Consider the following 20,943-nt stretch of genomic DNA (forward strand, 5'->3'; position numbering starts at 1 on the left):
ACTTAAAGCTCTGGGAAAGCACTTTTTCTTAGTACAGTTAAACCTCAGTGAACCTCTGCCAAGCACCAAAATCCCTTTCCTGCCAGCTGAAGGGGCAGCAAACCCCTTCCAGTGCAGTGGGTGCTTGCCTGGGTGGAGCCCCAGCACAAGGTGAGGGGCAGAGACAGAGGGCTCAGTAAGGGCTCACTCGGGTCTCCTGGTGCAAGAGAAGGGCACAGAGTGCAGGGAGGCAAGACAGCTTAACAAGGAAGACCAGGCTTTTTTGGGAAAGCTAAATTAATTCTCATTAAGTATTTATCAACTAGCACTTCTAGAACTTTCTCCAGAATGCTTCTCTAAGTGTAGAAATTGTTCATAAAGACACTTAGCCTAAAAATGCTGCTGCAAAACAGAGAAAGACCTTGTATTTTAATTCCAGAAGAATTCCAAAGAAATTATTCCAAAGGAGGGAACTGCTGTGAAGCTGATGGCGCCTGAGCTGTGCACAATTGTCAGGTAGGTGCAAAGGCTAGGCAGATAAAGCTGCAATGAAGTGGATATGAATTTGTTATTCCACTGCTTGTAACCTCACAGCAAAACAAAAGCCACCAAAAAAGCCTTTTTTATTTGAATACCTGCCTCAATATTTTATTCACTTCATGTTTGAGGTATAGCTCAAAACTGATGCCTTTCTACTGTCCCAAGCAATTCTGGGACTTAACACCTGGCACGAACAGAAAAAGAAGATTCTCAGTGAAGAACTATTAATTTCATTTAAAAAATGACAGTTACCTGAGGATGACCACCGCAGGCACATGGTAGAGGGAATGCTTTCAGCTAAGGGAAAGAAAAGAACTCGGGGGGAGTGTGTGTATGAGAGAGAGATGATGTCCCAATGTCCCCCCTGCCACACCCACCCACATTTGCTAAATCTCAGAGCCCCGACCCCCCAGCAAAGGCTGAGCTGTGTCTTACTGTTTATCCTGGGACATTCCAGCTGTCTTGGAGGTGCATCCCAGCCAGCTCAGAGGCATCAGGCCCCCTGCTACCTGTGCCAGACCTGCCTGAGAACAGAGGAAGGGGTTAATTAATGACATTAATGACACAGGACACGTGTGGCTGGACAAAATTTCCTGCCATGTCCAACATGCTCTTCGTGTACCACCCAACTGTGCTGAGAGCTTCAGGTGCTTGACCAACCCCTTCCTTACCTGGAACAACACCAGTCCCAAAGTCACCTCAGTGCTCAGGCAGAGTCAGTCTCCAGCATTCCTCCTTCTCCCATGCCACTAACACTTCCCAGCATCTGTCAACTAACAAGAGCTGTGAGCTCTCAGGAGAGCTCCCCAAACCCCGCTTGGCACAGTATTTGAAAGGAAAAAAGTTTAGTTACCTCAGGGAAACGTTTCAGTCAATAAAATAACAACTGGAACTGCTGGTTTTAAAAAAAGAAAGAATAAAATCCACATTTTAACAGGCTACAGGTAGAAAGCAGTCAACACACAAATTCCAACCAGTCACAACAGTAAAGGACAGTTTTTCTTTTTTTTTTTTTTTTCTTTGAGGGGCAGGGGCATGGAAAAATACAGCACACTAATGAAACAAAATGCAAAAAATACAAAAAAATAGAAAATAGAAAAAATGTATTTACAAGTGATACATTACTATGATCAGAAAGCACAAAGACAATTGCTGCTATAATACATGCACTGGTCAAGAAAGAACTACTAAAAACCTGCAAGGGAGCTGTTTGTAAAAAAAATTTAAAAAAGAAAAAAAAAAAAAAAAGAAAAAAGACACCCCCACCTCCTCCCCCCTCAGACACACAGGGTTGGGTTTGAACTTTTTTCTTCCCTAGTTTGCTACATTGATCAAATCAAATATCCCCTAAAGTCCATGGTACAACCAGTACAAATACTACACTTGTTTTTAAACTGCAGGTTCAGTTGTAGAAGGGGGGGGAAACAGCAGCTCATTGTAGGTCCATATACATAAAGCCAGAGTAACTGCGCTACATGCTAAAAATTACAGCAAGCCCCTGTCTGCTACACAGCATGATCTTAGCAGGTTTTCCTTTTTATTTATTCATATATATATCTATATGTGTGTATATATATATGTATAAAAATCGTGCCCTTTTTCACTGCAATATGACATCTGGGTGGAAATGTAACTTGTTACAACAAATTTTTATATGTATACTGCAAGAAGTCACTCAGTGTCTGTGGATTTAATAAGTAACCTCACACCACAGGAAATATTTAATAAATCAAAAAAACCCAATATTGTGACAGAAGACCTTCTGTCTCAGTTCTTTTCAAAACCGAAGTCCCGCAGGAAACTGGTCCCAATGTCCACGAGGGGTTCTCTGAAGAAGCCTCGGTTTGCTTAACCGTTTTTGCGTTTAGTGTTCACAAGTTTTTGAACGACTTCAAGCCGTTTTTAGTTTCAAGTCTGTCTCTTCCTCTCTCACAAAGGTAATAGTCTGGTACTAATCCATCTGAGTGAGGAAAAGAGGAAAGTGGCTGCAGTTGCACAAAGGGTCCCCAGTTCCACATCTGCAGGGAGATACGGAGTCACACGGAGCTCTGGGATTTTAGCTTTTGTTTCTTTCACTCCTTTAAAACAAAGTCCTTTCATACGTGTCCCATCGCTGGTACCTTCCCAAGTACCAGCCAGTCCAGCTTTAGGAGACAACAAAGCCACAAGTTAAAGTGAAAAGGACCAAGGCAGAAGTTCAGGTCACTTCCTGTCCGTTCCATCATACTTCCAGGAAACGGGAGCTGCTGGACTTGGAGTGGAAAGGCTCAGACCACATGCGACGTAGATCGCCCTAGGCAGGGAAACAGCACAAGGACCGTGCCCTCTGAAACACTCAACTCTGCTTAGAATTCACATTTTAAAATGCACACAGAATTGCAAACACATCTTAGAACAAACCTATTCTTCACCTGTTTTGCAAATTACAGTAAAGACAGTAAAAATAAATTCTTCCCCCGTCAGGCCAGAATGTCTTACTTTTAGAGCAGATAAACCCAAAATATATTTCTGATAGGAAGGAAATAATTACTCAGGTTGAAAATCCTGCCCTTTCATATGTTCTGCTCTGCAGAGTGCTAGATGCATGCTTCAACAACAGCCCTGGAACAGGAAAATTAAGTTTTACAATTTCTGTTCAGAACAGGTGACTGGGAAAAGGCAAGCAAGGTTCTGCCTCTCCAATCACTGATCATACTTTGTGCATGTGGTATTTCATGACCAACAGGACAAGGACAAATTCACTTATTCAATTAAAAGAGAATCTAATATGTCAGAATTTATTTTGATTAGAATTACTGGTACTTTATCTGCATTAATGATCTTCTATTTCAGGAACTCATCTCTCACTTGCTCAGTCCTCTGAAATGAAGACTGACCCGACAGCAGTGGTTACTCTGTGCTGGGCCTGGACTGCCATGGACACACATCATCCCCCTGAGAGCTGCTGCCCAGTGCAAGGACACTGACCCTGCTGCCAGCTGGCCCAGAGCTCCCTGCTGCCCACGTGTCCTCCCCTCTTACCTTTAAATAGGCCATGGTGAGGAGTGGCAATAAAGTGAATGGTACCAAATAGAGCAGGGCAGGCTGGGCTGCCCGGTGAATACGAGAAGCTACTGTTGCAGTTAATAAACCTGTAAGAGAAAAAAGTCACTATAAATATCTTCAGGTTGCAGGTGGATGTTCTCAGCATTTCATCCACTGAGGCTTCCTTCACCCCCATTCTGAGAGACAGGTGAGGAAAAGTTACTTCTCTGTGCTTTGCTTTCCCTGCATGAAGTTAAAACAAAACAGTGAAAAATTATTCTATTTTAGTATTAGGCTGTGTTGAGCCACTTGGTCCAGTTTTGAATCTCAGACTAAGCCAAGAATAATTCAGACAAAATACAACAAAAGGTGGACGGGGGAAGCTGATTGCATCGCACTGAAATGCTGCTCTTGAGACTGCTGGTCTGTGGCCCCTGGCCTGAGCAGTCGGGGCTCAGAGGAAGGGCTGTATACATCAGGAATGACTTTCCTGGACACTTGCCAGAAGGGAATGTTGGGGGGAAAATCGAGGTGTGGGGGAAGAAAGGCTATTGGTAGGAAATTATCTTTCCTTTTCAGCCTCAGAAGGGCTGTGGGAGGTCAGGATATGCACATGTGTGCCCTGACTGGAGGGAAAAGCCTATTTTGTATTGGGCAGGAAAGGGCTGGCTACAGCAAATTATAAACAGCATTCCACTTGTAACTATTGATAATTTTCTGTATGTACTACTATGTCAAGATCAGAATACAAAAATGCAGGAATTACCTAGGTGAATTGCTTAAATTTGCTGTGCAGTATGCACAGCATAATTCATCTGGAAACTTCCATATTTTTCCCATCACTCAGGTATGAGCTACAACACTTTTTATGGCAGTGAAGCAAAGTGCAAGTGCTAACAAAAGCACACTGATAGTCTCTTTCATCCTCTAAATAAAATACAATAACAAAAAAAAAATCTTGAAGACTATAGAAGGGCTTTTCTCCCTAGACTATGCCAATAAACGCAAAGAGAGGAGGATTAAAAAGAACATAACCAAGCATCCTCTCAAAGCCTCTTTACACTTGCTTTCATCATCTTTTAAACCTACTACAATAATCCCACATCTGCTCACTTAGGCAGCTCTTAATATTGAACTAATTACTCACCTACAAAATAGCCAATAAGTGTGCAGTGAAAGTAGGAGACCTTCTGCATACGCCCAGAGATGTTCCCTGGTCCTGGGGCACCGCAGGAGTCACTGTTGGCTTGTTTTTTGTAGTTATCATAACGCAGGACAAAGCAGAGCAGAAGCCCTGGCATCACAATATCTCCAATCCCCAGCATGGAGAAGTGGCTGCCTGTGGAACTAGAGAGCAACTGGAATTGGGTTCATGGCCAAAACAAAAGATGACGAGCTCTAGACTCCTCCACTGTGGTTTTGAGCTTCATTTGGCATAGCCTCTTTTTCTACTGGCAATCTTGCACATGAACCCAATGCAGGCTAATGAGGTTTTCCTCAGTGATTTCTTCACCTCCTCAGCTTTACTCAAACCCATTTGGGCAGGGATGACTTTGCTCCAAACCAGTTTCCTTCTCTCAGTAGTGTTTAAGCTGCTTCTGCCCTTAAATCACTCAATGAAACAGATCCATTGACCCAGTATTTCAGTCCTGTCCCTCCTCAGCGCTGATGGGAGGGACCAGCTGGCCCTTTGACCTGACTGTTGATTACCATTGAAGTGCATCTTCATCCCCATGCATGCAGATCTAAAACAAGGCAGTACACCCATTTTGGACATTCAGACAAAACAGAAAACTTGTCTTGCCAGATTCCCAGAAAAGAGCCAATCGTGAAAAAGATTAAGAACGAAAATCATCCCTATCTTAAAACCAAGGTATTTTTCATGAAAAACTGTTCACTTTGTCAACTTTGTGATTTCATATCACAAAGTTGACAAAGTGAACAATTTTGGTTTTATCGCTGCAGACAATCAGCAATAATCTCTGATCTTCTAATCTCTGTTCAGCATCCCAACATCTAAATAAACAAGAACAGAATAACAAAACTTCCTGCCTGCCTGCTGCTGCACTGAGCTTACTGCCCCACCAGTCCCTGGGCGTGTCTGCTTACAGATGTGAGCCACCAGGGAACCCCTGGAGCAGGGACATGTGGAATAATCTCCCTTCAGCACTGCACTTGCCTGGTAAGCCACCCTTGCTTAGATCAGTTTCCAACCACTTCCCCATCATCTGCGATTGCATAGTAATTCAGACTGTTCTGATGTTATAATAAACCTCATATCTTCTAAGTGTGAGGTCACACTAGCAAATCATCAGGCTGCAGAACTCTCACAAATGTCGAGAAGTGCATCCTGCTCTGAACAGGGCACCTTTTACCCCAGTCAGGGTCTTTTCTCTGTGAATAAGCAAAGTGTCCAGTCCTCACTGCTCATTATATTCCTTGATTTTCCAACAGAATTAGTACTACTAAGAATATGGAGGGAAAACATTTCTCATGTACTACAGTAAAAGAAGCTTTTACCTTGGGAATACAAGTTTGCCAGGCAGCGACAGACGGGGAACATCTCTGCCTACATTTGGTCCCAGGTGAAGTTTCCGGGATAACACATCCAGGGGGTTATCGGCTGGTTGTGTGGCCACTTTCACCATAACATTGCTGTTAAAGATGTAGGCAGAAAAAAAGACCTACAGAGCAAGGTAATCAGAAGTTACAAACTGCAATTACACAGCAACTCAAGCTGAAGGTATTTTTGCTTTGCTATTCAAGAAAATAAAGGCTATTTTCCTTATGATGATAAAAGGCAAAATGTGTATCAAAAATTCAGATAGAAATTTTTAATCCTCAAGAATAACTGGAATATACTTTCTGATATCAGGATACTGATATTGATTAGTTTCTTGAGATCCTTTGGCAAAGGACCTGCCTGGACAAGAAGCAGAGAGTGTGGGATGACAAATGCAGATAAAAGCACCATGAAAATTGAAAGAATCTGCAGAACAGAGAAGAGGTGAGCACAGTGCTCACGCAAATGGAATGAGGCAGCTCTTGTCTCCAACAAGGTTTGATGCTACAGCCGATCCCACTGGAATCTCTGGCTGCCAAAGCAGTCAGTGGGTGCTGCCCTGGATCAGTGCTTGGTGTTATGCAAAGGTAAAACAAACCCCTCTTGCTATTACAGAACACATTCTGTCAGGTTTCTTGTAGAAGTGCACTAAGATTTTATGCCAACCTGTCTGGCTGTAAGTCCATTTGCATTCCTGTTCTGCAGATTTCACTGCTAATCAGAAGTCAGCACGTGTGCCCTGTGCCAGTGTGGACACAGCTCTGTGTGTGTGGGAAATACCTGTTCTCATCTTCAGCCTGCTTTTAAAATCTGAAGTCCAAATTCAGTTCTTTTTAAATAATATGCAGAAGTCAAAATACTCTAATCTTACTTCTGCTTTATTTCAAGTAATTACCAAGGAAATAATTTTGTATCCTGTTGTAGAATTCAGCATTTCAGAATGGAGTGGTGGAGCCAATCTTCTGGCTTTGCCAGATTTCCTCAACTTCATACCAATAGAATTCATGTAAAACAGGCCCAAGGCTGATTACAAATCCAAAGCATAAAAACAGTTTTAGCAAAACCAAACCAAACACTTACCCAAAAGACATCATAAATTAGTAACCCAGAGAGCAGCAAGCAGGAAACCTTCAGGCTCGGCAGCCGGACAAAGGCTATCATTGCAACACACAGGCCCATAGCCAGAGCTACAAAATGCAAGACATCATTAGTTCATTAAAAATAGCAGAACAAACAGAAAAACACCAATCTCAAGAAAGTACCTCCCCTCCAGGACCCCAAAGAAGCCTGTTTGCACCTGTGCAGCTCTGCATGCACTAGATGACTGTCTACCATTTCCAGACAGTGACGTTCTTCTTACCAGGGTTAAGCAAAGTCAAAATACATTCAGGAGCCAACTGCAAACACATCCCCTTGGAAGCAGAGATCCCTCTGCAGGCACAACTGCCTGTTCCACTCAACTTCCACCACCCACCACAAAGAAATGTTTCCATGTCCTCTGTCCTAGAGACTCCATCTCCCCTGTACAACCCTGACTACCTAATTTAAAACAGAGGCAACAAAACAACTTTGAATTCTCTGTGCCCCAAACACAAACCTCTACTTTTCCTCTACTGGGTTTTCTAAGAAATGCATAAAATAAATAAGATCCTTGAGTCTTAATTCAGAAAGGGCATGGCTACATGACTTGTTAGAACTTGGTCTGGCAAAAACCCACTCAAACCAAACTTCTGCTTGGGCAAGACTGTGCAAGACTGCCTGAATACCATGAAACATCATCATTTAGATGATATCCAGGATTTCCCAATAACCAAAATGTGTGCGAAAGCTTAGGGGAAAAAATATGGATAAGTTTTTTCTTAATCCCTCCTAAGGGTGAGTTTTCAGCCAGCTCAATGAGCTGAACAACATGACACAGCTCAGATTTTCACTCTGTACCAAGGGGAATTTTGTAGGGTAGAAAGGTAAGATTTTAAACAAAAGCCAGTCTTCACATTTGTGTCATTGCCTGCTTCTTTGAGCCCAGCCTCATCTACCAAGGATACTCAGCTGACAACTGCATGTATTTCTACTGGTTCCAAGTAAATCCCTGAAGAAATACTTACAATAAAACAAATTCTAAAAAAACTTAAAAAGCAAATCAGCTTTCATCTATGATACCAGTCTATTTGCGAGGAATAATGGAGCCCTGCTGGGATCAGATTACAGTCAATCATGCAGACATTTGTCACAAAATGTCTTTGTCTAACATGACATGGAATTTTTAAGAAGTTACAATCCCATTTTTGCCAACTGGAACTGCAAGGAAGCCAATTCATTATGCACATGCCCACCACCAGTGTAACAGCTGGACTCAGCCAAAATGGACAAATTAACCTCTGGATTTTCAGGCTGTAATTATGGGGCTGTGAAGCCACCTACCACTTGTATTTCACCTGAAAGCTGGGAAGATCTTCCATCCACTCACTAGGGAAACACATCCATGCACATTCAAGGGATAAACATGTCCTAGGTCTCCTGCCAGTGTGGCTGCCTGCAGTGCCCAGGGGCTGCATCCCAGCAATTCTGCCAAGCCCACCTTATCTCCTGAGAACTGGTAACCTGAGCACAACCCCAAGTGTCACAGCAGCGCAGTGGGGTCACTCTGCACAACTGTAACTAGCTACAAAATGTGAGCAAATTATTGAGGTTTAAAGAATTTGACACAGCAAAGCAGCAGGAAAAAGAACTGCATTCATTAATTCAGTATAGCCCTGAGTTACAGACTTCCTCAGCAGAAGAGCAAATACAAGGAAACAGACTGTTTTAAATCAAAGAGGTTTCTCTAAAACCACTGTTAATAATAGCTCAAGCAAGCCTATATTTAGGAGAGGATTTCCAGGTTATAATTAATGAGAAATGGAAATACTGTAACCAGTATGAGTTTTATCTATTGTTCACACACTCCATTTCTCTCTCACTGAAATGAACACAGCCACATGCACCAAGGCATCAAACTAAGCAAATACTGGGTAGAAAAGATGGAAAAAATCCTTCAGCTGACAGTAAAATACACATGCTAATAATTACACAGTTTTGCAAATGCTTTAGGAAACACTGGTAAATTTAAAAAACAAGCAGGAATGCCCGAGAGCAAGTACAAGTAATATGGGCCAAAGTGCAGTCAATGGACTTCTCTAAATGAAAGCCAGCTTCCCTACCCAAGCTCATGCAAAGTGTTGACAAACTATATAAGGCAGATCTGCACTGAAATATACTTCAAATCGTTAAAAAAAAAAAGCCAAATATGAGAGAAAGACAAAAAGAGGTAGAGCAGCCACACAACCAGCAGCTCTGGTTTGGAAGTGCTGGGCAATGGGTTAACAAGGCTGAATGAAAGCACTGGAGGAGTTAACCATCAATTAACAGAGCAAATTAACTCCAGAGTCCCTGCAAACACACTCCTTATGGAACAGGGATATTCTGAGGATTAAGAATATTCTTGCATATGTGGTTAGACTCTGGCAGCTTTCCAGCTCTCCTGCATCCAGAGCAGGTGAAAGCTCCAAGATGCTGCTGGTGTGGAGTCTGGTTTACAAAGCACTGTGTAAGCTGGGGAGGCTTTAACTTCACCAGGTGAAGCTCTGATCTGATGAAAGTGTATTTTAAAAGAAGGGAGTAAGAACACAGGCCCAATTGCTGCAGCAGTTCCTGGGGTATCCATGACCATGCCGTTCACTCTGTAACTACAGATATCCCATATATCTATAGCATTCCTGTTGTACATCTCCAGCTCTGTCCACTATTTAGGAAAACTTTCATTTTAACCAGGCTTTACCGGGGAACAGTGACCATCCTTGATGATTCTGTCATCCAACCATCTGCTCTGAGAAATAAGCATTTCAATACCTATAAAGGTGCATCATCACATGCCAGAACAACACTCTGGAGCCAACACGGGCTCACTCTGCCCTGTAACACGTCCCTGCCTTTAGAACCACTTCAGCCAAGGGCTCTGCAGGCAGGGGCAGGGTAGGATTTGGGCACTGAAGGCTGTTCCAGCAAGAACTGCCACACCTCGATTTCGTAAGGCCTGGCAATTACCAAGAAGTATTTCCCGTGTTGTCCTCAGCTCTCGAGCTGCAAAGCTCTTTCACTGACAGAATCAACCGCACAGCCCCGACCAAACACCCAGGGCTCTCCACGTGCTGCTGCTCAGCAGGAACACCCACCCAGTTCCTCCAGCTCCTCCTCCAGCCCCGCCCGGGCGATGAGCAGCACGTTCGCAATATGTGGTTCATTTTCTGCCGACGGCCGAACAGGGGATCCTCCCGGGCCGGGCCGGGCCCAGCCAGCAGCTGCCAGCGCTGCCTTGAGGACAGGAGCGCCCTGCCTGGACGCACGAGTGAGCCGCGCTGCCGCCCGCGCTGCCCTCCGGACGGGAGTCCCCGGCGTCCCCAGGACTCAGTCGCAGGGAAGGCAGAGACCATGGGATCCCACGTGCAGCTGCACAGGATGAGGACTAAAGCTCCGCTCTGTTTCCCTGACAAAGGCCAATAAAAGCTACTCCCTGTTTAGTGTCACTGGCAAACACTGATTTTATTAGATTTGAACAAATGACAGGAGGAACACCTATATAGTTCAAGTTCCCTTAATAAACTACATAAAATAATTCAAAGTGAGACAGCAGCAAAACAATTCAGTAAATCATAAAAAAATCTCCAAGAGAAATAGAAGCCAGACACCACTCTGCACCAGCAGCTCAGAGCTCTGTAGATGAATTACTGCAAAGTCCACCATGTCAGACTGAAGCATTCACAAAAATAACTTCTTTTAACTAAATGCTTCTGCTGATACATCAGTGTAGCCAACTCTTCAGATTCTGCCAAAATCCACACTTGACATTCCTTTTAGCTTTGCAGCTACTGCAGATCAAGTGTCACCCTCGATTTCATGGTGGGCTACTCTGCTTATCACAAAACAGACTTTGTCTGCATTTTTTTCATTTACCATCTGGTATTTTAAAAGGTATTTCCCTTTCATACAACAGGTGGGACTTTTAAAGCAGTTCAAACCATGAATGAAGCCTAGAGCCCACATACAAAAGAAAGAATGATGGTGCCATGAGAGGTTTCAGTGCTAAGGACGTGCTGCTGCTACCTCATTTAGAAGGAACTGATGGGATGAATGTTTTCTATCTTAACAAACAATTTCAAGGGCAGGTAATGTTGTTGCAGCATTTTTCCTCAAGCAGGCACAACCTCAGCATGCCATTACACCATGTCCTAAGCCAATTTAGCTGCCTGACACTGCTGAGAAGCAGAGGTCCTGCTCCTGGCTACTCCTTCATGCCTTTGCTATTATATCCACTCCATCCCCTCAGATTCCATCATGCTGCCACTTACCTTCTGCCAAATTTAGCACACACCTGACTACACAATAATCCAATTCATCTCACTGCAGCTGCAGAAAAATAGGCTGGCAAAACCCAAGTATGCTGCCATTCTAGTGAGCTGGATCAGTTTACCATGTGATTAACTGAGTGCCAGAGCTAGCACAAGAGATCTGGAAGGCAGGAGGGAAGGATGAAGGCTCCTTTTTGGAACAGTAAGCTGTGAATTCAGGTCAACCACCACGAAAAAAACCCCAATAAATCACACCCTCAAGCCAGCTGGCTGACTGCCAGTTTCGCCCATCTCACCACACAAGGCAAGCATCGCAGAGATCAAAGCCAACCAGCTACTGTGAGCTGCCTCACAACAAATTATTTGAGCATCAGAACCAATAAACAACAAGATGCACACGAAAAATTAATCAAATTTTTAGAATCAAGCTATGAATCATAAACAACCACTGTCTCCACACATCCTTAACTCAATCTGACCATTCACCCTACACCACACAGGTGCAGAATATCTTTCATGAGTGTTCTGGCACTTCCCTGGAAGCTTTTACAAACCAGAAAAACAGGTGTTCCAAGCACTCCCCTGCCATGCTCCTGGCAGTGGCTCTTCAGGGAGTCTGCCACACAGCTCAGCAGCCAAGCCATTAATAATAGCAAATTTCACCCATCATCACCAGGCAAATGTTGTGTCAGAAGAGGCACAAACCAGTAGTAAAATCCCTTAATTCACATACTCACCATCCATTAGGAGCCAGTGGCCAGTTAGGACCCAGATAAGGACAAGCATCACAGACAGAGAAAACGAGAGCAACTCGGCAGCAGTGAAACGCCCACAGCAGCCAAAGGAAATCCTAGAACAACACACAAGCATCAGCTGGAAGACTTTATGTTTCCATTTAAAGAACAGAAAATGGACACTGTTAGAACATGGCTCAACTGCTGATGAAAGATGCCAAGAACAACTGAAGGGAAGTTCCTTTGCCACAAATAGGTACCAAAACAGCAACAAAATAAAAGCTTTCCTCACATTCAAATACTATGTGTGAAGCATGAACTGCAGAGATGGAAAATATCCTGTAAATCTTGGCACCTCTCTGCAAATCGCCAACATTCCTAGCACCACCTAAGATAGTGCTTTTAGCAACATGAACTCAAATCACAAGGTTAAAAAATAAAATTAGTTTCAAAACAAGACATTAACAACTGTAATTTCCACTGGTTTAAATACAGTCTTCAAAGGAGCCAGCATTAAAATCCAGAGTCCAATGTTAACAAACATTAAAATCCAACGCCAATCCCAAACTCTAAAGTCTCAGCCAAAAGAAGCCAAACTTATTAAAAATCACTGTTGGAAAATCTAGACTCATGTAATGGTATTGCATTTCCCTGGCTGGCAAGTGTGAGTGACTTACAGAAATTGTGCTTCCTACTTTCAAAGTGGAAACATGATGTTGGCACAAAAAAATATGCACAAACATCAGTCCTGAGGTTAATGCTTATTAAAGAATTCTCATTAAAAGAAAGAAATACAACACACAAGAAGAGGAGCAAAGGATTGCTCAAGTCCTTACTTGTTTTGAGGTGAGCAAGGCCGTGTTAAGTACTGGCACATCGGGAGCAGAAGGAAAGCAAAAGCTATTGTTGCAAGGACTATGAAAAGAAGAAAAGGTAATATTAGGACATTCAGACCTAATTTCTACAGTACACAAACATGCTTCTCCAATTTGGAAAAGCTCTTGCAACAATGTCCTATTATCATATGCTCAGTATTATTCCAGCATGAGCAGCTCAAAGCTCTGAGGTTTTCTGCACAACAGTGAGCCTTCAGACTGAAATAAAACAAAAGCTCTTAAAGGAATGCAATACCCTGTCCCCAAACCCTAAAAAAAACTCTTACATTTATTCATGATCATGTCAGCAAGAAAAACAGTTTTCACATATTCTGAGAAAAAATCTACTACAAATTAGTTGTGAGATTTTCTTACAATTTTTCAACATATGACACGGACTAACTCAGCATAATAGAGGGTTTTTTTCCACTTTTTAACCTGGATAGTAATTTCTTCCCCTATCTCACTCAAAACTCTTTATTCATTACTAAACACAGTAAAACTTCAAATAACTTATAGCCAGTAGCTGGCAACCTCACTTTTTAAAATACAAAGCGCTTTAGGTTTTTGAAAACAGAATGATAAAAATACATAAATATCCAAACAGACTATTTCCATAAACATTTTCTTTTTCAAGCAGCATACTTATCCCACCCACACATTTGTAAAAACATTCAGTAACTGCTGGTATTTATAATCATTTTTCCTTCCAGTTTAAAGGACTGTTTAAAAGGATGGAGCACGAGGGCGTGGAAACAGAGACATGTAAGCAGCACACATCCAAAACTGTGCAGCAAGAACAGACTGCCATGAAAATCAAAGTTTTGGAACTTTTTGCATGCTGCAATTCAGTTCTTTGTGCTGTCTTCTACTTATTCCTTTAAAAAAATTTGTTGCTGGTTTTTAAAAGGGATTTTTCTTCTCTTCTCAAATGAAGATGATGGGAAAGAATCAAACATTGTGTTACAGTTTAAGCCATTCTCTACACAGTTTAAGCCAACCAGAGAAAAATTCGTTTGGTCAAAACACATCTTTCCCTTCTGGTGGGAGGAAGATTTGAAACAAAACAAAACAAAAAAAGGAGAACTCGAACAATCTAAAAAGAGAATTTCAAAAGTGTCTGCATACAAACAGCACCATGAAAACTCTCAGTTCTATCAATATTTCAGAGGGGGGAAGAAAACCAGAAGCGGTGGGGAAAGAACAAACATTGTGGCACCTCTGCACAACTGAACTAAGAACCTCTTTGGAGGTGCCTGGCAAAGAACACTGCCCAGGAACCCCGTGCCCCTGCCGCCCCGAGTCCTGCCTGCCCTCCCTGCTCCCTACCCTGCCTCCCCAGCACAGGCTCAACCCTCTTTGCCCTTGGAATCTCTCCTCTCCTCTCCTCTCCTCCCTTCCAGCTCTGCCCAGCAGGGAGCCCTGCACCTCCTGCCCCGGTGTCTCCATGCTGGGCTCGTTCAGAGTGGGAGTTAAACTGCAACAAGGAGCTGCTCCCAGCGTGGCTCCTGTCTGTTCAGGCTTCCAGCCCCAAGGCTCCTGTCCCCTCCAGCCTCAGTGATTCAGTCAGGAGTCCCTTGGCTTAACTCCTGTCTGCAGGCAATGCCAGCTCTGGGGCTCTGCCCTCCGCCGAGCACTGGGTCCTGGCCTTGGCTGCTTGCTGCACCTACGCTTGCTCCTGACTCTTCCCTGAAAGGCAAATCTCTGTGAGAGGAAGATTTGAGAGAGGTTTAAGAAACCAGACATCAGCTGTAATTTAGCAGTCCCCCACATCAGCCCCTACTAGCTACAGAGGATGTAAAATAGCATGACCTGAGCTTGGTCTGTCCCTCTCAAGGGACAGAGGGACCAAGTTCCACAGCCCCACGTTTGCAACTCCAGCAGGGTCCCTCTACTGATGCAAGCCCAAGGAAGAGCACAAACCTACCATAAAACCAGGTTCAAGAATAAAGATACCCAAAGCCCTGACCCCCAGTCCCCTGAGACCTATAACAAGCCCCAAGGGACACAGGATCCCCTAGTTACACACGGAAGTGTTAAAATAAAGTTACAAAATCCAAGGTCATTTTAAAAATAAATCAACCAATAACCCCAACAAATTCAAATTCCTCTTTTGTCATAAATCTTTCCTTGTAACATCTTATATATTTGTTTGTATATATTTCCCTCATATCTAGCATACAGTAGAATCTATCTGAAGTATTTTTTTAATAGGAAAGAACATACATGTCATAAGTCAAAGTTATAAAATCAGAATTCAAGAGGCCTCTACAGGAGGTAGAATTAGACAGGAGTCTCAAGGCTACAGATTTAAATTTCACCCATCAATATCAGCCCTGTTTAAAAGGCTGGCACAGCTCAGGAGTTAATCCATAAGGGCAAAGCCTGCAGTGAAGTAGGAGAGGATGAGAGGTATTTAGGAGTTTAAAAGTCTTCACAGACTCAGTATGTGGACTGAGTACAATTTTTAGAAGCTGCTGTGTATCTGCAGCAGTAGGAAGAATCTTGCTACTCTCAACAGCAGCTGGTCTCTTGAAGAATTGCAAAAAGATAATAGGCCAAAATTTTCCAAAAAGCAATACCCTGGCATTTATTTAAAAGACAAAATGTAAATCCTAAATAGGACTAGAGGATCTGCAAGTTATTTGCAGGTAAATTTCAATTTTGTTCTAAATTCAAGCAGTGCAAAAGACTAATATTCAAATGTTAGTGAGACCAGAAACAGAAAAACTGCATTAAAGCAAAACCGAAATTAAAGTAGGAAAGAAGTGTCTGGACAGGATCCTCAAAGTTATTTCCCATGAAGTGCTTCATGTACAGTTCTGAGCACCGATTTATAAACAAGTGAACTTCATGCAAAATAACACATCTGGGCATGTTTAGACCTCTGGCAATTTATAGTTCAGTAGGTTTAGCACATCTCTAAGTGGAAAATACTTCTCAAATAATACTTGTCTATTTATAGCTACACAGACATGAAAATACAACTGTGAAACCTGACGATTCTTTTTTTTTAATGTACTGTGAACGTGTATTATAATTCTTACCAACAATATTTAATTATATCAGTACTTTCTGTTTTATTCCAAGTCTTATAAAGAGAAGAAAACTTAGTCACCTGCTGTGCATATTGTAAAGACAACTTGAACTGAGTCGAAGAAGAAGAACATAACTAGGAGAGACACGGACGCTCCGATGGGCAGGAACAACGCCTGGGTGGAATCGATGGTTTGAATACCTGCAGGAGAGAGGGGGACACTGAGCTCGTGCTTGGTGCCACACAGGGACACAGGCCCTGGCCAGCACAGGGCAGGGCTCTGACAGCACGCTCCCCCTCAGTGCTGGTGCAGCAGGCACTGACTTGGTGCTCTCTGAGCCCAGCACAGCTGCCTGTGCAGGAACGCTCCGGCTGAGCGTGCACTGCAACAGCCCCGCTCTGCAGAGCCCAGGAACTGAAAGTTCAGTCTGATCTCGTGCCATAGATAGAATGAATGACAAGCTGTGAAAATTAACATTATTTAGGGATTAGAATCACTTTACACCGAGACACATAAATGTGCTGAACAGAGCATATGTAAGGTTTACTTAATCTCTGAACACAAGGTGAAAAGCCTGACCAGTGTTAGGCTGACCCAGCTCATGCAAAGGGTGCCACAGCTTCAAATTCCACTTGGGTGAAGGCCACCAAGCTCTTAAATTTCATCACAGGCTGAAATCATGAGACAATATCAAGCCTAACAATAAAGGGCAGTTTTCAAAAAATACCCAAATAATTTACCTGTTTATGAAACCACCAGGTCAGTGAAGTGCACTGTAATTGCCTTTTTGCTAAAAACCAACACAAATTCAGGCTCGCATTTCATAACTGGCAGTAATTTTAAACAGGGCAGAGATACTGAATTATTTTATTCTTAGTATTTCCCTCACCTCACCCATGCAGTGTGACTGCCAGGGATATTGATCATGGGACAACTAAAACAACTTTTACTGCATTTCTGACTTTTCAGAATTACCAGCAAAATTGAGAAGTCCACCTAACCCCACAATTTCCAAGACTTAACCAGTCTGTAGCTATATTTACATTTGATTCCTGGGCAGGGGAAGAAGCCATAAGCAGCAACCCAATTAGAAATATAAGACACACTTCTACTACTTGCAGAGCACTAAAGTAACATTAGGGAACATCTTAAGTAGTCACTTGGTAAGTGACCAAGGGAAAAAAAAAAAACCAGCTTGACATCAACTGGGTTATCCTAAAATAATTAAACACTGCTGTATGAAGGGGGTTTTAGCAATCCTAGGATTTGAAGAGTAAGCCTTTAGGGTCGTGAGACATACACAGTCAAGTAGATATACACACAGATTGTGTGTCTGTGCTTCTGTGTGACAGTGACAATGACAATGAGTCTTATTTTTTCCTGTGAAGAGTGGCAAGTCATATAAATAACAGGTTACCTGTACAACTCAGTTACCAATGTATCTGATTACATTGAAAAACCTCAAACACACATGAAATACACTCACTACAACTTAGTATCTCTTATAAATATTCAACCATTTTCATAAAAGAAAAGCTGAACAAAAAGCATGGAAGTCGTGACAGTTGCACATGATCATGTCATTTATTAGTTCATATCATGATCTATTACTCTCAAACATAAGTAGCACAATAAATTTTAAAGATAAAAAGCAGAAGAACTCAGTCATTTGGGATTTCTACATTGCTGAGGTCTGGTACATTAAAGTAAAGTGCAATGTAGATAGTCCAGTGATGACAGTGTGAAGACACAAAAATTCTCATCTGTGACTTAGATCTGATTCCTCCTGCTCTGAGAAAGCACATTTATTCACATGTCCTTCAATTTCACAAGGGAAAAACCAAACAAAACAAAAACCCAGAAATGACACACTGCACACCACCTTGGCATCTGGGAATTAGTGCCTGCAGCATTAAATGTCAGAGTTCTTAATTTAATTTCTGATCATTTTGACAGCTAATCTCCTTAATGTGCTTATTCCCTAGCCCCAGACTGTCTTCTCTTCCTTCCCAGATGCCAAAAGCCTCAAATGCTCATTGCTGTATCACCAAGCACAGCAACCTCTTTGCTCTCTGCTGCCAACAGAGGCAATGCTGTGACAACTATTTAAATTCCAAGAGTCTACATTAGAAAAGACAAAACCAGCAAGAGACACATACAACATATGTTATTTCATTCATCATTTTAAAGCTATACTTCTTGCTTTAAACAAAACAAGCTTAGCATTCAGGGTTTCATGCACAGGGCTTCTCACTCCTGCCTTCTATACTCTGGGAAACTATTTCACTCTAGAGCCCTTTCTCAAAATATGGCAATATAAATTGCCTTCAGTTAAACTCAAGTATGAATTTACAACACACTGTGCACACTGTGTTCCACTCAACTGACTGGTTCCATATTTTTACCTGTAAAACTGTGCATGTCAGATGGCCAAGCTGCCTGCAATCTATTTATAGATCACAGAAGGGACAGTCACCACGCAGGAGCTGACATGTTAATCCCACTCTGAATAGACAGTGTGCAGACACACACTTTGTTGTCCATTATAAATGAGTTGCCCAGAGCCATGTGAACTCTCTACTTCAGTTTCTCTACAGATGAGGTGAATCCCCCTTAGGGATCTGTCAGTGCACCCTGCAATCACTCCCAGCTTACAGACTGGCCAACATGCCACAGCAATGAGCTCCAGCCAAAAAGGAATTACACTCCCTTCTCCTAACTGTGGGGTGGCTTTTTTCAAAGTAAAGCTGTTTCCATTTCCAGTCAAACCTGACCAATTGTGCCACATGCAATTTTTATGCATTATGGAAATATTATGTTGATGCTTTAAATTCAGCTTCCACGGGCGTGAGCCAGCCGTGGACAGCAGTGTCAGAGCACAGCGAGGTGGGGCGTGCCCAGACACAGCCTGGGATCAGGTGAATCTGCAATGCAGCAGCTCAGGCACACACACAGGTGAAGCAGGAGGGGCAGCACTGAGGGGAAGCAGAAAGGGTAAGGAGTAAAGCTGACCCTTACTGTTATTGGTGCTGTTGCCATTAAAAGACCCAGCAGCGCTGCTGTTGTCTTTCTCTTTGTCTTGATTCTCAAAGTCCATGTTCAGAGACCTGCAGGGAACAAGGCAAATGTGACAGATGAGTTCCAAACTCCTGTGTAGGCTCATCAGCTGCAGTCTCATTCCCACTGCCACAGCACCCTCCCCCTGGAAAAGCCCTGTAATGCTGGTTATTAGAAACAACACCAGGCACAGTGGGAAATTAAAATAACTGCAGTGCTTGGTTCCAAATGAGGCCCCACATCCCAGATTCTGACAGTGAGATCAGTCACCACAGTGTCTACACTGGGGAGTGTTGAATATCAGTGATGCTGCTGCTTGTTGTTACCTGATTTCTGGGAAGTGTAGAACATGATGGAAGCACAATAAACATTTCAATTCTCTTGTGAATTTGAACTCTTTCCAAGTTCTCATTCTTGTTCCTTTTCTTTCAAATTTGACTATCAAGTTTCATTTTTTAAGACAATAGTATTTCCTTCCTTGAAATGTTCTTATGAATGACCCAAAATAGCTTTTAAGTGTCTGCTTAATGTAAGGTCTTACTTCACTGAGAAAATTTCAGCAAAGCCTAGAAAATAACCAGATATATATTTTACATGCACACAGATGACCAGAGGAAGCTCTGAATAAATAACACAAATTAATACACTTTTATTAATCCATAGGAGCTGACAACACTTCCCTGAGTAGACAGCTCAGCTGTTATTGATTCATCTTTTCATGTTGATATAAACACTTTTTAAAAAGTTCCAATTTAGGACACTATTCTACCCCTTTTGCCACAGTCCTTCACTTTGATACAACTTCCAAATTATATTCTAACACATTTGGCTTAACTTTCTGAAAAGGGGGAATTTCACTTAAGGTCTTTTTTGACCAGCAATAATTTCTATTGTTAAATTCGACGTGCTTTTTAACAAAAAAATACCAGCAATCAAGTTTACCACGGCAGTTTCTCACTGATGCACGTATGGTATCCACAACTTAGCTGAATATTGATTTATTCAAACAAGCTACAGAGAACCACCAGAAGCACTGTGCATCTCCCACTGTACAGCTCCTGTCTTAAGCTTACAGCAGCATCCAAGTATGTCAATAAAACTTCCACGTCAACAGGCATTAAACTTCTTTTCAAGTTTAGCTTAAGTGAGTTACACAAATTAAACAATTTCTAGTCACTTATCAGACCAGTAATAAATACACCATAGTCTTCTAAACTATTCTAGAGGTGTCACAGATATTTTATTGCAGTGTATTGATCATCTACTGCAATGCACAGGTGAGCAAGTCTGTGCTGCAGCCCCAGAATCTGCAATTAGGCACAATCAGGTCTATAGGATCAAGACACATGTGGTGTATTAAAGACAGAGGGGTTGAGCAGCTTCACTCCATAAAACAAAACCAAGAAAAAAGCTTTTCCAGCACAGAACTGGTTTGTTTCCTTTGCTTCTATTAAGCAAATGCCCCCCAACAGGGTTATTAGATTAAAGCAGCTTTTGGTCTCAGGCAAAACATGAGGAAGCTTTCACCTCAGAGCCATAGTGCTTCTACACAGATCACGGATCATCAGCTAAAGAGTTATGGAAAACACAAAAGAGGCAGTACAGAACACTAAAATTCTAACAAATTAATCTGTTGTTCTTAGCTTGTTCTTCTAAAGATCTCTTGGCTCTGCCCTTTGTTTGGAGTGCCTCCACCATTCATTCGCACTCCTTTTCCTCCATTATGCATTGTAGCTTTACAGTTTTCCT

At 42.4% G+C, this 20,943-nt stretch overlaps 1 protein-coding gene and 1 long non-coding RNA gene across 10 annotated transcripts in view; one reads left to right on the forward strand and one right to left on the reverse strand.

Moving 5' to 3' along the window:
* Positions 1 to 1,605: 1,605 nt before the first annotated feature.
* SPPL3 (signal peptide peptidase like 3) overlaps positions 1,606 to 20,943 on the reverse strand; it is a 56,317-nt gene continuing 36,979 nt past the window's right edge. For 3 of the 8 annotated variants that reach the window (XM_053994347.1, XM_053994346.1, XM_053994345.1), the window contains 8 exons: positions 19,150 to 19,244; positions 16,218 to 16,337; positions 13,061 to 13,139; positions 12,228 to 12,340; positions 7,187 to 7,293; positions 6,064 to 6,227; positions 4,691 to 4,890; positions 2,826 to 3,650 (listed from right to left, as the gene is read on the reverse strand). In XM_053994347.1, the coding sequence (XP_053850322.1) occupies positions 3,409 to 3,650; positions 4,691 to 4,890; positions 6,064 to 6,227; positions 7,187 to 7,293; positions 12,228 to 12,340; positions 13,061 to 13,139; positions 16,218 to 16,337; positions 19,150 to 19,244 (1,120 nt within the window). In that variant the 3' untranslated portion in view covers positions 2,826 to 3,408. The other 5 variants (XM_053994343.1, XM_053994342.1, XM_053994340.1 and 2 more) reach the window with 5 other exon arrangements.
* On the forward strand, positions 3,470 to 6,090 carry LOC128816592 (uncharacterized). Of its 2 annotated transcripts, XR_008439957.1 has the most exons (4): positions 3,470 to 3,556; positions 3,686 to 3,751; positions 5,549 to 5,725; positions 5,998 to 6,090. It is a non-coding gene; the product is annotated as an uncharacterized LOC128816592 (long non-coding RNA). The 2 variants fall into 2 exon arrangements; XR_008439958.1 differs by lacking the exons at positions 5,549 to 5,725; positions 5,998 to 6,090 and adding an exon at positions 4,804 to 4,888.

Source organism: Vidua macroura, chromosome 18 (genome assembly GCF_024509145.1).
Source record: "Vidua macroura isolate BioBank_ID:100142 chromosome 18, ASM2450914v1, whole genome shotgun sequence".
Lineage (NCBI taxonomy): Eukaryota > Metazoa > Chordata > Aves > Passeriformes > Viduidae > Vidua > Vidua macroura.